At 44.4% G+C, this 16688-nt stretch overlaps 2 protein-coding genes across 3 annotated transcripts; one reads left to right on the plus strand and one right to left on the minus strand.

Moving 5' to 3' along the window:
* Positions 1-945: 945 nt before the first annotated feature.
* TMEM59 (transmembrane protein 59) lies at positions 946-9819 on the minus strand. Of its 2 annotated transcripts, none has more exons than XM_055815575.1 (8): positions 9597-9819; positions 6910-7015; positions 4660-4754; positions 4307-4459; positions 3942-4026; positions 3544-3625; positions 2662-2770; positions 946-1913 (listed from the first exon to the last, which is right to left on the minus strand). In XM_055815575.1, exons 1-8 carry the CDS (start codon positions 9786-9788, stop codon positions 1758-1760), a joined length of 978 nt encoding a protein of 325 aa, XP_055671550.1. In that variant the 5' UTR covers positions 9789-9819; the 3' UTR covers positions 946-1757. The 2 variants fall into 2 exon arrangements, with proteins under 2 accessions (XP_055671550.1, XP_055671549.1); XM_055815574.1 differs by having other exon boundaries at positions 3544-3628; positions 9597-9818.
* Positions 9820-9975: 156 nt separating this feature from the next.
* On the plus strand, positions 9976-16106 carry TCEANC2 (transcription elongation factor A N-terminal and central domain containing 2). The gene is made up of 4 exons (XM_055815606.1): positions 9976-10114; positions 11472-11609; positions 12934-13127; positions 14992-16106. Exons 1-4 carry the CDS (start codon positions 10009-10011, stop codon positions 15178-15180), a joined length of 627 nt encoding a protein of 208 aa, XP_055671581.1. The 5' UTR covers positions 9976-10008; the 3' UTR covers positions 15181-16106.
* The last annotated feature ends 582 nt before the right edge of the window (positions 16107-16688 follow it).

Below are 16688 nucleotides of genomic sequence, written 5' to 3' on the forward strand. Positions count from 1 at the left end.
CCTGCACCAAACCAGCGCTGTATACCGAGGTCTGCACCACGCGAGCGAACATTTCGGCTGAATCACTACTGCAGAGGGATTTCCCACCCCTGCTATCATGCAAGTGGACAGAGTTCCAAAAACATCACACCATCGATTTTCACAAGCCATGCCCGAGGCCTCTGCAGTAATGCCACCCACACACAAAGGCGCCTGGCGATGGCTGCTGGCACCCAAATTTCTGGGCTACCATGTTGTCCCACTGAAGAATTTAGCATGAAGAGGCACCACTAATTTAAGACTTCAAACTGCAATTTCTGCCCGCTGCTAAAACGCTGCTTAACGCTCTTAAACCTCCCTGACAGAAAAACTGCTTAGAGTGCTTCTAGGCTAGATTTTTGGCAGCACTGTATAGGCCACTTAATGCACATTCCTGCTTAACGATTGCCCTTGCAAGGTTCCATCAGCTGTAGTTACACAACCACCAGCGTTATAGCCCAATTAGGAGCGACTATTGAACCAGTTTCACCAGCAGCAGCGAGGGAACACATCACTGTATCCTCCAGAATCTCCACAGTTCTCACCAGAACGCAGAACCTGAAGAAGTGTTTGTTTGGGTTTTTTAAACCCTCAAGGGAGTTTTGTATAAGCAACAAAACATGACCTTGAGTTGGAGACCATGCATTCTAGCCAGCTTTCGAACACTTACAGAAACCTTAAAATAAATCCCATATACCCTCCCAACTTGCCAACGCTACAGGAACCAGCATATAGAGATCTCCTCAAAGAAAAAAAACACAAAGAATATATTAGAAATATGAGAGACATTGTTAGTTGCTGTTGTGTTAATGAATCATACATCAAAATCAGGTCATATTGCCCACGAGAGGAATGCTACAGACAGGCTTTCATACTGAGTATGTTGTGGTCAATAATCAGCCACAGCAAAAAGCTATATAGTCAACATTTTCTACACAGTCAATTTTATTTGTCTGTTCTCATTTCTCAGGAATCAACTTGTTTCTGTAAATGAAGTTACAAGACTAGAATAGTTAATCAAGAACAGAAAGTAGAATTTCTCCAGAACACACAGGTGCTAACTTTACAAGCATTTAGGACTTAAAGGGTAAAGTTTGACAAAATAATCGACCATGTTATGTCCTGCGTGTGAAGGGATATGTCCGTACGTTTTAACAAAGTTTCCATCTTCCACAACCCGAGTTCTGGCCTACAGTACCTCCCAAATGCTTTCCATCTTGGGTATTGCCATGCTGTAGAAAAAATATATTTCTATTAGTGGAGACAGGGTTTGTTTGTGCATGAACATTAACAAGTACAAAAATTCAGCAGATAATTTTATAGTATTTTCTCTTAACTACAACAGAAAGTGCAACACTAAAAAGGCATCTCCTGCCTACTTAAAACTTCTTATACCTTTACAAAGCTAACTCTGAATGTACACATTACATCCTAGAACACACAAATAAGTTTGAAAGTGTCGTGGCAGAAGTATGGAAAGCATGCTTACAGCTTTTGTAAGCAAAAAGACACATAGCAAACACCAGTGAAAAGTGATTATGTCTGGAACAAACATAAATTCAAGATGTCTGAATCTTCACTACTTGGTTGAAAACAAAATCCCATGACATTTGTTGATTCTGTAACTTTATTTGCATTTAAAGACTGGCTGCTAAGCTTCTTATCTGAAGAACCACCACAAACAATCAGGAGTTGCTAGCTCTGTTAGAATGAGTCTATTGGATCCAATGGAGACTTGTTTAAATTGCTGACTGAGCCAGATTGACTTTTGTAGGAAGTGGTCCTGCTTCTTCATGTTCCTCAGTCTTGCATCTAACCACAACAAGTGCAGAGGATGGATATCTGTTCAGGTTTTGTTCATTCATGTATTCCAAATCTCCATAGATGCTCAGCTTCTGAAATATTTAAACAATTTACTTTAAGACAAAGACTCTCCATAGTGTGAATAAAATGCATTTCATTATGCAGCTACATTCCTGGCTCTGATGGCTGCAGCCCTTCAACCCAAGTTAACCCAGGCTTTCTGTAACGTCCCAAGTTCATGGCTAGGACTAGACTGGAGTGCAAAAGAGATGCACTAAATCTGCCAGAACAACAGTAGATGCAGTGCTTGCGTAACAGCCCCTTCGGTTTGAAAATACTGTAAGCCTTGCTTATCTCAGAAGTGCAGGACTCTCCAGGCACTAAGAGAGCACCAGTTCCCCTCCGCTCAGACCCTCTGTGCTCACCAATAAATATATTGTCACTTATGTTCTCACTACAGATCATCTGGGATTAAATCCATATTGGGTGCCATACATACCATCCAACACTCAGCATAGCTTCATTCCCAGAGAAATTACAAGCAGCCTCCGTTTGGTTCAGAGTAATCTGAAGGCTGTTGAGAGGAGACTGCTACAAACCAAAAGACACTGTACCTGGGCTGCACGAGTAAGATTCAGAGCACCTACCAGCCACAGGAATGGTCGAGAATTGCTCAGCTGTAAAATCATCATTTAAATAACGAAACTGGTTTGCTAACCACATCCACAAAATAAAAAACTCTTTCTAGTTGAACCTCCCCAAATGTTTCTTAGTCTCTAGACTGCTGTAAGATAAATAATATGAATACATTAAAAATATTATGTTATAAAATAGCAGTACCTCAGATGGAACATACTGCTCTACAGCTGTAGCTACAGTTGCGCAACAAATCCAGAGCAGCACCAACACTGACAGTACAAGTGTAGTGGTTAAAATCCAACTGGAATTTCTGAAATGAAAAGAACATTACTAGATTTCTTATACTGAATACAAGACAATGGTCCCTTCTAGAAAGTTTGGCTCAATTTTGACTGCATTTCCTGCTGTTTCATTAGTCTCTAGTTCTTCCAGTTACATAGCCCACCTCAGACTCCTGGGTACTGTAATGCCTGTTTAGCATCTGACTTGAAAGCTGGATTCTGTTCATTGGACCCTAGCATCCTCCCATTTACAGTTCTAAAAACAGATTTTTCTGTTACATATTTGGGGTGCAATTCACTGGCCCCTCATGCATAAACTTTTAAGGAGAAAGTAATCAGAGCAAAGGAAAGCAGAACCAATACACTGATCTCTAGCAAAGCTTTAATAAAGATATACCAGATATTTTCAGCCTGGAAATGAGACATAACAGTGTCTTTCATATCAAGACAATCCCAAAACAAAATACAAAACAAATGCTTTTCCCCCAAAGGTATCCAGAGCTAAAGAAGAGGCAAAGCATAGTATTGATTAAACAGTTCACAGAACACAGTCACACAAAAGGTAGGAATTTATCAATACGATGTTCACTTGAAATGGAAAGAAGAATCAAAGTTGGCAGAACAGCCTGGAAGTAACCTGGGGCTAGCACACAAAAGCAGCAAAATCGTCAGATACACAATTCTAACTGCTACACACCCTGAACCTAACAGCCTTTTGGGATGTTGCAACAGCGGCCCCATACACACAGAGGAAAGGCCATTCTCCTCCCTACTAGGTACAGACATTCTAGAATATACATACATGGAAAGACACTTGAAAAAGCTGTCATTAGCTCGTTCTTCAAAAAGTCCTCGGTATGCCTGCGAACTTCCTGGACGTAGGTCTGCTGAAATACAACAGCAGATACAGTGGTCAGGGAAGCCATAAAAAAGAGGACCCAAACGCCACACAGTTTGTCTATACAGCGAGCATAAAAGGAAGCTTTTAAATGGCCCTAGCTTGCATGTTTCTATTTCCAGCAGAGCTTGGTTTCTACCACAGACTTTGCTAAGTGTACATAGTGCAGTCTACACAGCAAACAATTATATTTCAGCTTTCTAAAAATTTTCTTTCATGTGCCACCTGCAACCTCTCCCCCCGCTCCCCTCATGACAGGGAACATTTGCATTTGCTCTTCCAAAGCACAAAGAACAACTTACAGGCTGTTTTACTCAGCGACAAGGATCCTCTTGTATCTCCAGTTTCCTGATCAAGCTGTGGAACATACTGTACTTCTGGCTTTGACTAAAACAAAATAAGGAGTTATGAGATCCTGCTAGCAAGCTTCCACTGATCTTGATAATTTACAATTTCAGAACTAAGGTGGAAATTAACCTTAAGATGTGCACCATTCACCTAAGTTTTGTTTTCCCACCCCCACCTCCCCACTGGCCCTACAAGCAGTGAAATACTAGCAAAAACTAAACACTCTGATAGTGCTTTATAGTCTTTTCTGTGACTGGAAGGAGCAGAGTTAAACATTTAGCAGCCAGGACACGTTAATCTCAATGAAAAAGGCAAGCACCTGGAATATGACAATTTTGCCATCATCTGCTTGAAGGTAGAAAGTCCATGAGGATGTTATGAAGCTCTGAGCTGAATCCATCATGTCACTCCAGAATGACCTCACCAGTGTCAGAGGAAAGAGGAGATGAATTCTTGGCATCAGGGACATTAACTGCAAGCACAACATTAACTGGTTTTCCATTTGCTTTTATATGAAAAAGCCAGAAGTCATGTTCTCGCTCACTCCTCACCTCACGTCTAGATTTCAGTCCTGAGGAAGATTTATTTTCCATTTGAAGAGATTTAAAGAAGAGAAGACACACTGAACAGAAAACAAGTAGGTGGTATTTGAAAAACATGTCATCTACTTACTTGCTCTTGCCTTAACTCAGCAAATGGCAACTGGTTCTGGCATCCAAGATGGCAAGCATATTGTTCATCAGATTGGGAGTATGCTTCAGTACAGGCTGCAAGGAAGAAGTTCCCCAAATGAGAAGATAAATTCTGCATTTTAGTTAAGAAAACATTTTCAGTATAAGTTGGATCAGAAACAAAAGCAGCAGCTCAAGACTGAAAATCCCATTTGCAGAGAAAGACATGGCAATCACTCCAAGGGTAGCATTTGCTCTCAAGTCTAATGAAGGTTAGGGAATCAGAACTTAGCCAAACAAGGTAGTTAAAATTTGAACACAATCACAGCAACTGATCGGAAATGTTACCCTGGCCACACTCAGGGATGCAAGTTTTCATTGATCCTCCCGCTGCTACTATGTTTTTTCCTCTATATGTCATGTAAAACATTAGGGTTTACCTCAGAGAACAGAGATGGAATCCTAAAAAGAACTGAGGGACCATCAGTCCACTAAATCCCTTTGAGGTAATAACAGAAGTCAGGGTATCACAGGAAAATCGAAGGTGCATTTTCCTGCTAGTGCAATGAGTACAGAAACTGCATTGAAAGTAGCATAGAATAATTTTTAATGAAAACTGAAGCCAACTGTTTTAAAGATAGCTTCTACTAATAGTTGACTAGAGATCATAAAGACCAAGAAATCTAAATGATTCAGAGAGAATAATTGTGATTATTCTGCCAACTGGAGAAATCAGGCAGACAATGCATGGGCATAGCTTTTCCCCAAAACTCTAAAGCTTAGGTGGACAACGTTGCAGTTCTACCTGAACTAAAGAATCAAACCAAGCAACAACACAGAGGAGCAGCTCTCCCAGTCTTCTGCAGGAAGAAATGGACCATCATATAGACTAGGAAGCTGGCAGAAAGCATGGCAACAGCAGCTAAACATTTCAGCGTTCAGCTCATAGCACCTGAGCAGCAATTCCACAGTAAAACTGCCACTAAACTAGTATTTGTAGGCATAAAGAAGCGTCAGAAGACAGAATTGAGCAGATCAGCCAAGACATATCTTGCCAAGCACAGAATACTTAGTCATGGCACCAACCAACAGATTATACGACATAAGCCAGCAAAAGACAACAGCCTCAGGAGGGAGAGTTAAACCAGAAAGTAAGCAACTGTTCAGTTACCTCTACATGTGGTCTATTCCTACATTACCCTTTTTTATGGCACTCTTTCATGTGTGGTTTGACAACTAGACTGACATGCTGTATCACAGCTATACACAGTGTATGACAGACTAGAGCATTAGCCCATTCCTGGAGTATTTGATGCAGTTTTGTGTCACATTAGCATCTTTGCATGTCAGGCTTTCTACTTCCCTATCTTCCATCAGCTCCCTGAGCTGGCCGCTACCCCTCTTGGTTTTATGGGCTACTGAGAGGATAAAAGCCTCCTTTGAGTGCTGGCTTGGTGTTTTATTGTATTGGAAATGCAGACTGAGAACTCCTACCTTTCCTGCTTTGGGTGGCTGTGTCCCACCTTATCTCTGAATATAAAACTGCGACTCAGCTGCCTCAATATTACTGGATGAAAGTGTGTCCAATTCCAAACACAGTATTAACTGGCTTACAGCACACCTATTTCATCTTCACTGTGAAATTTTTGTTCTAACACAGATATCCGAGAGAATTAGTCTCCCTCATCCAGTATTTAATGGCCTATTTCAAACAAAACACATACCTCATTCCCAAGAGTTTAGCTGTAGGTAAACCTCACGATGTAGCCTAGACCAAAAGTTACGAGGCAGACAGCACATTAAGATCTATGTTCTTATTGCACCTGAACAATTCACTTTGACACACAAGTTTGTCAGGAATGGTAAATGAGACTGATTGTTCCATGGAATTACTAAAGAAAGTGTTAATTTGGCTGGATTTTTCCCCCCCAGCCATTCTGTGTTTTCTATGACAAACTGTTTATAGTAAAATGAGGTATTCCTAATTTATTTAGAGATTAATGATACTGAAGAAATTCAGGAAAATAGCAACACTAAGGATCAGGTAAGGAGAAACTTACAAAGAACAGACAACCTTTTTCCAAGATTATTTTTTTTTAATATCCTGAACATAAACTTTAAAAAGTTGTTGAACAAAACCAGAAAGCAACTGAAGTAATCCTACCAATGTAACAACACCCTTTTAGACATTCCTGCTCTTCCCTGTCATGCCTCAACATTTCAGGATGTTGAAGGAGTACTGAAGTCTTACCAGAGTCGCATTCCTGTTTGGTTCGATTCAAATCAATGCCATCGTCCACAAACTGACAAATGGAAAACAGTCTGCAGCCTCGCTGGCACGCATACAGCTCCTCTTCCTGGGAAGGCAAAAGAAAAGGCTTGCATCCCTCCATTCAAGAACAAATTGTCAGAAAACAATTTTTTTTTTTTTTGGAAGTGCTATAAAAAGCCACCCACCACAGCACCATCCTCCTTCCCTCCACTAGACCTAGAAGCCAGCTAAACACGACACTCTGGATGATCTGAAATAAAACCAAGCCACAGCTCTTTAACACTAACATACCTATCGATTCATTTCAAACACAGCTCTTCATTCTGTGGTGGGCCAAACCTGGAACTGCAAATTCCATTTTGTGATTCCAGTCCTACAACTCACAAGCAAAGCTGCGCTGCATTTTTTTAAAAAAGTAGTGTTTGGTTTAAAAACAAGAGATACTGCTTTAAGAGATTTACTGATGTTTAATCTTAGAAAGAGTAGATAGTCTTATCTCAGAACTTAAAACAGTAGAGCTCAACAGAAGAGGAAAAAAAAAAGACTAATTTTGACAGTGTATTACAATGTATCTACCAGACTCTAGTCAGAACTAGAACAGAATAGAACGTCAAAATAAGAGATTATCTTCTGCTGTACTATACCAGTACTCTCTTAACTGCCTACTTGCCAAACAAGTTCCACAAACACACATTTTTATTTATTGTATTGAACTGAAGGGGAAAAGTTCTTCCTCACTGCAGCTATTAAAAATATGCAAATATAGAAACCCTACACCCAGTATTTCTTCTGCCCACAATACCGAAGGGATGGATGTACACTCTCTGCATATAGTGCTCTCCGCATTGCAAAACTAAAGACAGCCTCTATTACATGGGCGCTCACACCCTACCGTGAGTCAGGCCCATCAAAGCCACTAACCACGGAACTACTCAAATGACTGCAGTCAGCTGCTGTACAGGTGGAAAACAGACCCTTAATTAATTTAACAAAAAGCAAACATACCACACCTTACTGTATGACCCATTGTAAATTAACCGGCCATTGTTTGACTCCTCAGAGCACAAGTTCACATGCTTTAAAGGCACAAAAGCAGAAAACTGTGAATGTAAATTAAAACTTAACTCTTAACAACACTGACAAGGTGGCTAAGATAGTTACGCTGTTGCAGAAAACACGTTTTGTAATTTAATATCCAGACAGAATTAGCTTCAGCAGACAGATTACTATGACAGTCTTCCATGGAAGTCTCAATGAAGTTTATCTTACTTTCCAATGACAACTAAAACAAGTTCCTTCAATTCAACTGGTAGTTTTGTGACAAACAGAACAAAGACTAAACATGAAGGGAGAGAGGAGTGTATTATCTGACTCCAACAACATGCAACAAAGAATTCAAAAGTACAGTAAAAGTCAGAAATAGCAGCCTTCCTTAAACTTGAAAGAGTCCGATAAGAGAAAGAAGAGCATTGCATCAAAACAGCATGGAAATATATTAGGATAACATTTAGTCCTAATTTTTAAGGCTTAGTTCTTTCTCCTCACTATCATCACATGCAGGCACCAAAACACGCCGCAAGTACAGACGGAAGTTTACTTGTATGCCACACAACTCCCTGTTACTTGCCTCTGTGGGGATACCAGCAGCAGCTAGAGAGTCACAAAATCCGATTTAAGTTCCACGTGAAAGCAGGCAGAGCCCTATTACCTACATTGTCACTGCTGCCACCTGCATGCTGCCCTCACGTGAAATCTCAAAGATTAGGTAAGAGCTCCCACCATTTAGTTCATCCTGTTACACAGCTGCAGCTAGTGAAGTACAGCGCCAGGAACGAACCAGGGCAGATGAGATTTTTGGTGCTAGATTTTCCAAATTCAAGTCAGTAACTCAAAGCCGTACAAAGCTTGAACCCACAGCAAACTCCAGAATAAGCAATTAGATTCCCATTAGACACCATTTTGGTATTTTGTCATGAAAAATCCATGCAAATGAATCAATACACAGGTTGAAGGTTCTGGCAAGCTACTCATTCATCACCATTTACATTTCATCCTTCAACATCTAAGTGCACATTGTCACCCTGACACAGGATTTCTGGCCTGTTGTGGACACGGTGCTGTTTTAATGCCCCAAAATATGGAACAGCCTAAGTCAAATTACAGCTGCCTCTTTAGAAGCAGGAGGAAAAAAAGCAGCAAAACCCCCCAAATCCACAAAAGTACCCAGCGAGAACAAGGCTATACTTTGAAAGTGGCATTTCTATGGCAAGCCGCAGCCCAACCATCTATTTTTGAAACGAAGTATCTATCTTTAGAGAAGCCACTGCATTCCCTGCTTGGAGGGGCCAAAAAACTAAGCCAGACGAGACAGACCACGGAAAAACCGACCTGCCCGCACCTCAGCACTGCCAGCATCAGCTTCCTTCGTGTTTAGATCTACGTAAGGACAGGCCCAACACTGCCTGAGAAAACCTGCCCGGGGCCGTGCCTCGCAAAGGGCTGCTGCCCGAGGACACCCGGGCACGTCCTGCCACCCCTGGAGCGCAACGGGACGGAGCTGCGGCGGGAGAGCGGCAAGCGGCGGGCCGGGGAGGCGAAGGGGCGCGGGGCTGAGGCCGGCAGGGCCCGCCCGCCGCGGGGAGCCGTGAGGCAGGGCCCGCCCGTACCTTGGGGTAGGTGTGCAGGGAGTAGGTCAGCCGGCAGGCCCGGTGACACGACGCCGTGTTGCCCAGCACGGAGTCAAAAGCCTCGGACGAGGCGGCAGGCAAGGGCCCGGCCGCCCGAGCGCTGCTGCCGCCGCCCGCCAGGAGCGCCAGGGCCAGAGGCAGGCAGAAGAGGCCGCCCTGCCGCGCCGCCATCTTCCCCCTCCGGCAGGCTGGCGCCGCGCCGCTCTCGCGAGATTAACACCCGCTGCCCCGCCGCGCGGGGCCTGCTGGGAGCTGTAGTCCGTGCGGCGGGGAGGCCCCTGCCGTGCCGTAGGGCCTTCCCTGCGGCGGGAACTACCGGGCGGAAGGGGCGGGGCAGCGGCTTCCGGGAGGGCGGGCAGCGGGCACCGCCCCCGGGTGGCGGGGTAGGAGGATGGACCGATTCCTGGTGCGCAGGGCTCGCTGCCCGGAGAGCCCCCGCCGGGCCCGGCCGGCCCCCCGCGCCTACCGGCAGGCCACCCTCGAGTCCCTTAAGGCAGGTCACCGGCACTGGGGGTGGACAGGAGGGGTCGCCCGGCTCCCCCCGGCTCCCCCCGGCTTCCCGGGCCTGAGGGGAGGCCCTCACCTCGTGGGCGCCTGCCGCGGGGCCGCTGCCTTCGAGGGCAGAGGCGAGGCCTGCCCCCGCGCCAGGGCCGGGCCGCTGCCCCGCGGCTGCCTGCAGGGGTGGTGGAGCAGCCCGCGGGGGCCAGGCCGGCCTTGAGGCGCCGCGGACGGGAGAAGGGGTGTCGGGAGGGGTGTCAGGCCTTCGCCGGGCTGCCCTCCGCCTCACGGGGAGCTGGGCAGCGGGGGGTGGCGGCAGGAGGAACGTTTTCTAAACCGCCTTGTGATTTACCAGTTCACCGAAATCTCTGCAGTGGTGAGGTGGCACCGTCCCAGAGAGCGGCGGAGCGCAGTTAGAAAGGTGCAGAGGGATCTGTTGCATTGAAAGGCGTTTCTGAAACCAACACGGGTTATAGTTCAGCTCTTTCCAGTCTGTTTGGTGTGGTGCGGGGTCAGGCTGGGCACACAGCGTTAGCACGGCCAGGTGACACCACCAGCTTCAGTGTTGCCCACTGGCTCACTTTTCTCCCCAGCAAGGAGAGCCCTTCAGTTGGTTGCATGGTGGTGTCCTGCGCGAGACCTGCATAAGAGCCAAGCCCCTTTTCACCACCTGTTTGTAGAAACACAACAGGAAAATGTTTGCTGCACCAAAGAGCTTATTAATGTAAGGCAGAAAGCAAAAGAATGGTGCGTAAAGCACCCCAGCTGTCTCACCGCTGTTGAATCTTTGTAAGATGCCTCACATCTGAAATATGAGATTTGCACTGTTCGCAGTCTGTTCTGTCTAAGGTCTGTGGCAAAAATGGTGAAAAACACCACAGATGTCTAGTGTACTTGGAGTTTGCATTCATGTCCCCTAATGCTTTGTTTCTTTCCCTGCTGGCATTATTTTAAATTTAAAGCCAACCTGAGAAGGATTCAAATTCTGCCAGGCTGCTAAAGATCATTAGCTGCTTCCCTCTTAATCCTTTATTAAGAGACATTTATAAAATGGACTCCTTAAAATGAAAACACTTGTGCTCTAACAGACATTTGCTGTTATGTGCCCTAAGTTTGGCAGACCAAGGTGAAGCATCTCACTTTGCTTTCTGGTTACTTCAGTCTTGACTTGCAGTAGGCTGCTAATCACAAGTAATTACCCATCATCCCAGGCTGTCATGTATTCTGTGCTCTGGTTCATGCCATGATCAATAATTCATGTGTTGATAACAGCCCCATTAGCTGAGATGAAGCCAGTGTCCTTATCTATAATAAGAATATTCTGCTTTCCTAATGGCTTTTCTCTTTTCCAGAGAGTTGTGGTTGTGGAAGACATAAAACGATGGAAGTCTATGCTTGAGCTTCCTGGGCAACCAAAAGAGAATCTGATTGAAGCTTTGGAGGAGCTGAAGAAGAAAATACCTTCCAAGGAAGTGTTACTTTCAACGAAAATAGGTACATCTTGTCTGATCTAGACTCTGGATATTAGGCTGTCTTGTGTCTACTTGGCTTGTCAGTACAAAACAGACTAGCTTGCAAGCTTGTTAAGGAAGGAGTGTAGCTGCCAATAAAAAGCTGTTGGTATCCAGCCTGTAGTTTTCAGAGCTTGTACTGAAAAAGTCAGCTATCCTCTTAATTCCTCCCAGACTGTCTGCTTATTACCAAATACTGCATCACTTCTGTGGTCAAATTTTTGAAGAGCTTTCCTTGGGCACCTGTGTGTCTTATTCCTTCTGCTGTTAGGGGCGTGGCAGAAGCGCTCTCTTGCCATCCGAGACATGGCTCATCTGTTTGACCTGGTTGAATTCTCTGGATATGCGAGAAATTCTCCTTAGGCTGGCCCAGAACTGCCAGCAGGCGGTTACACTGCATCCTTACACTGAGAAATCCATAGCAGATGGGCAGCTCCATGCAAATGACACAGCCTGATGCCTGGCGCTTTTCCATGGGTCTTGGGGGAGGGATAACGTGAGACCACATGGTCCCTGCCTTTCCTATCTATGGAGAGCATCCTGGCATGAGAGACAGTCGTGCTGGCCTTTGTTTGCCATTTTAGAGAAGCTGGATCTCTATTCAAAGAGCCACCCTCTGCCATAGAAAAGGAGGTGCGATCAGCCCCTTTCCCCATACTTCTGAATTCAGGCTTTTCCCGAGATTTTTCCCAGTGCCTGCCTGAATGGGGCTGGGCTGCAAGAACCACCGAAGCCTAACAGTGACATCTCCTGGCCAACAGCGCTAGTGGTCAGAGAGAAATACCCCGCTGGAAGAAGGTCTCTTTTGTCTCCTGTCAGAGGAAAGCCTGTTTTGCACTGGCAGGCCCTGTCGGTTTGAAAGATTCTGCCTGGAGTCACCGTGGTGTTTGTGTGTTAAAGTGCTGTAGCCATCACTAGCAACATCTGTGTCCTTAAAGGGGTTTCCAGTTTGAAAACAGCATTCTGTGTAGGGCAGCCGTGCAAGCTTTCAGCAGATCTGGCACCTGCGTATAAAATTAACGTAGCCCTGTATTACGTAAGCGTTGCTCCACACTTTGTGACTTGGGAATGTAATTCTCACATGTATAGGTCAACTCCTTCCTAATTGCTCTGGCAAAAATCACTGCAGAAGTGAAGGAGTGAGAACTTCAGGCTTAAATTTTATATTTGTGTCAATGCTCTGGTTGTTTTGCTGATGCTGCTTGAATTAAAAATGTGTGTGGCTGCCTTAGCACTGATATGATTTGACTGGTGTCCATTATATTTTGTCCACCTACCAAAATGAAGGAGCTGTTACTATTTTCCAGGTCACACAGTGAATAAGATGCGCAAACATTCAGATCACGATGTGGCCAGCCTCGCCAAAGATATTTACACGGAGTGGCGAACTTTCATCAAAGACCATTCAAACAAGCCCTCAATAGAGGTCAGGAGTGATCCCAAGACCGAGGCTTTCAGAAAGAACGCACGGAAGCTGCTTTGTGAAGCCCTGGATCTAGAGGTAGTGTTCAGATCCATTTGTCTTTGGCTCAAAGAGTTACTTCTCATAGGAACAAGTTAAACAAACCTTTCTCAGCTATAGCTACTGCAAAGCTGGTCCTGCCTGCAGAGTGGGGGTAAGACCAGATGATCTGTTTCTTTTTTTATAGTGATTCACTGCACATCCCTATTTATAAATAGCTTTGTTTTCAAGGTAGATAATTTTTGTTGTTGTTGTTAACCAAGTAAACATGCTAATTGTAAATGAGATGTATTTACTCTCATTTACATAACCGGGAAACAGAGCAGTTGTGTATCTGCTGCGGTTGGGCTGTACAAGAGAAGGAGGAAGTTCATAGAATATAAGTTTTTCCTACTGCTTAACAATTGTGAAGGCAACACTGGGACCTTTTGGTTGTTTCATGTTTAAGTAATTAAACATTTGTAAATTTAAATCTATTGCAAAAACAGAGAGGCAAGGTTGACAGTATGTAAAGTGGTGATAAATACCAGATCCCTCAGGTATCTTTAAGTAAATGAACAGAGCTTTGCTGTAAGGCTTAATGACTAGTTTGCTTGGTCTACGAAATGCCATAATAATTATCCTTTTTAATTTAATCATTAATTATCCTTTAAATGGCAAGTCAAGTTGTAAGCACTCAAGAGTTTCAAAGCTATGGGTTTGCTAGCTATGAGAACAGCCTCTCCAACTTCCAGTCCATCTGGACTGAGGCAGCACAAGAGGATGGTTTGCTGTAGGAATGCCTCAGAAAGGTGGGAGCTCGCCTTTGCTGGGCTGCTGGGTCAAGCCTAGTTCTTGGAAAGCACATCTATGCGTGGTGGTAAGGCTGGTAGTAAGCCTGAACCTATGGGACACAAAGTCAGTGGTACCACCCTAGAAAGAGTGGTATCGGGTAAAGCAGAATTGCCTCTGAACAGGATTCACCTAAAAGCACAGCAAGGAAAAATACCCTTCTAGCTTGCAGCTACCACCATATGTGCAAGTAGAGCTTACGGCAGCAGATGAACAGCAGATATAGGCAGGGGAGCCACAGGGGTCCAGCAAATGGGGAGCAGGGACACCTGGGAGGCTGGCAAAAAGGAGGAGGGAAGGTGAGGTTGAATGGATCCAAGGGGGTTTCCAGTGCTGCCCAGCAGAGCAGTAATTTAGTGATGGGTACCCAAAACAGAGTGGGCAAAGGACTTGAAGGAATACTACCCGCATGCTGGAATCTCCTGCGTGCAAAGCATGGGAGATTCCCCACCACAGAAGGCAGAAGTGAAACGAAAACCATTTTTTGATGGGTGGGGGATTTTTTCCTAAGTTATGCTAAATTACAGGTTTTGGCACATGTTGAAGCAATAACTACATAATTAACATTTAGCAAATCCCTTTCTGCATTCTTAATTACACCTTCTTCTACACACAGAGAGCCCACATTTCCCTTTATAGCACCAGGCAGAGTTGCCAAGTGTTTGGCACGTCTTAGAGTTGCTGTTGGAATCAAGGTTAAAATAGTATCCAAGGTACCTTATATCAGCAAGATCAAAAGTGAAGCTTTATGGAGACAGTACAATGTACCTTGTAATTGCAGTTGAGCTTGATACCCAAAGGTAGTTGCAGATTAGTTTCCTGTTGTGATGGCAAAGTACTGCCACCCAGCTGGAGATGTGGATATGTTCCCTGCTACTGACTACGTTGCCTTGTTCCTTAATTGCTAGGGTGGAATTAAATTGCTCTTCCTGTTACACTTGTGATGGGAAGTAGATTTCCTTGAATCTAAGCTGATTAATGAAGAAACACTGAAAAGTGCCAAACTCCAATTTCAATCAGTTGGTCTCCTTATTAAATGTAAAGATCTAATTTTATACTTCGCTGTTTTCAGATTGATCACCCACTGGCTGAAAATATTGAGCGAGAAGCTTTTCATCTCTCTTCCCGTCTCATTAGCGCACCATATCGCAGAATGGTGCGAGCTCTTGTCTTCTCATTAAAGCACAAACCTGAAATCCGAGCAGAAGTCAAGGCTGGCACGCTCACTGTCCCTGCGTTTGTACAGAGCCATAAAAAGTGAAGTGTTGTGCTTGATCCTGAGTGAGAACTTCCTGTGCCTACATCTCTGTGGAACTGGGAGCCCTTTCTGTCGTGAGGGGAGTGCAGAAGTGCTGACAATGTGACTCACTTGGCACCACTCTATGAACCGGGCTGCTGAAGACAAGAGGTACTAACGATGAAAGTGGTGCTGTAAATCTGACTTGGTAGAAATCTATGTGGGCTTGTTGCAAGAAAAGTTTCTTCTACTCTGCTGTATATTTTCCTGCTACAAAACCATCCGTGCTGATTCACCTGTTTTTCACTTCTGCCCGTTTGTCATACCTCAGTTTAGCTCCATCCCTGATGTGGATCTTCAGGTGTAATCAGCTGAAAAACATAAAGGAACAGCTCTGTGCTGTGCTGGTAGGAAATACTGGGAATTCAGGGTAATTGGTCCATGGGAGGACATTCCTAGTGGGTAACTGCAAACTCTAGCTAACCCTGAATCAGCCACATCTGCTGCAGGTGGGCCCTGCCTGTGGCAAGAGCTAGCTGGTTTTGCCAAGCCGGTGATTTCCCTTTGCTGCATTCCAGAGCTGGCTGCAAAATGGGTTCCAGTAACTTGCAATCTGTTATTCCATAGGCTCGGTCATCCTGGAGTTGTGGGCATTTTCTAAGTCCCTGGGGTGGGCATCAAAATGCCCTGGAGTATAGGTGCTATTTAATGCTTCTGCTGGTTAATGGGCTCAGACTTTCATACCTCCCTCATGATTTAAACATGGTGCTTCTTCTTACTGTAACGTGAAAAAAAACTTGAAATGAATTTTCTAAATCAGGTCATAAGGAAAATACTCCTTTTAAAGGCTTTTTTCCTCCAAAAGGAGCATGATTCAGAATGACTGTGTGAACAAATTTAAGCAACAAATTGTTTAAATTCCTTCTAGTTATTAAAACCTGGAAATCTCACCTCTCATATTTGCTCTGATTTCTTTAGTGCCACAAGTCATCTTGTTCTCCATAAGCCATTATTAAGGCTGTGACAGGCACAGTGTTTCTCTACTGTTAAGTAATAAAGCGCTCTCCGTTCTCTGCGTGTGTGTGCATGCACAAGGGACCGGTCACAAACCTTTTTTCGGTGTTATCAGGGTAGGCAGAACCAAATACGGACATGAGTGGTCTTCACAGTCACGGGAATTGAAGTCTTGATATACCACAAGGAAGTGCCTTCTGATCAGTTGTGGTCAGCACTCCTATTTCAGAAGAGTCACTTAAGGACAAATAATGCAATGGGAAGACTATGAATTATTTTTTATTCATATCTTCACCCTAAAACGTGACTGACTGTCACTGTGTGGGCAGTACAAGCTGAAGAAACACCCAAGACTTACCCGAGGTGTTGAACTCCATAAATTTAATTAGATAATTACAGGTTCTCTTAAAAACATCTTAACCCCGTCTTGTTTGTTTGAGCCGGTGCAAGACCATTTTTTTCTGTACCCGTTGTGAAGGTACCTTCAAACAGCTGGCTTTTCTGAAAACAGCGATGCT

This window comes from Falco peregrinus, chromosome 10 (assembly GCF_023634155.1).
Source record: "Falco peregrinus isolate bFalPer1 chromosome 10, bFalPer1.pri, whole genome shotgun sequence".
NCBI classification, from domain to species: domain Eukaryota; kingdom Metazoa; phylum Chordata; class Aves; order Falconiformes; family Falconidae; genus Falco; species Falco peregrinus.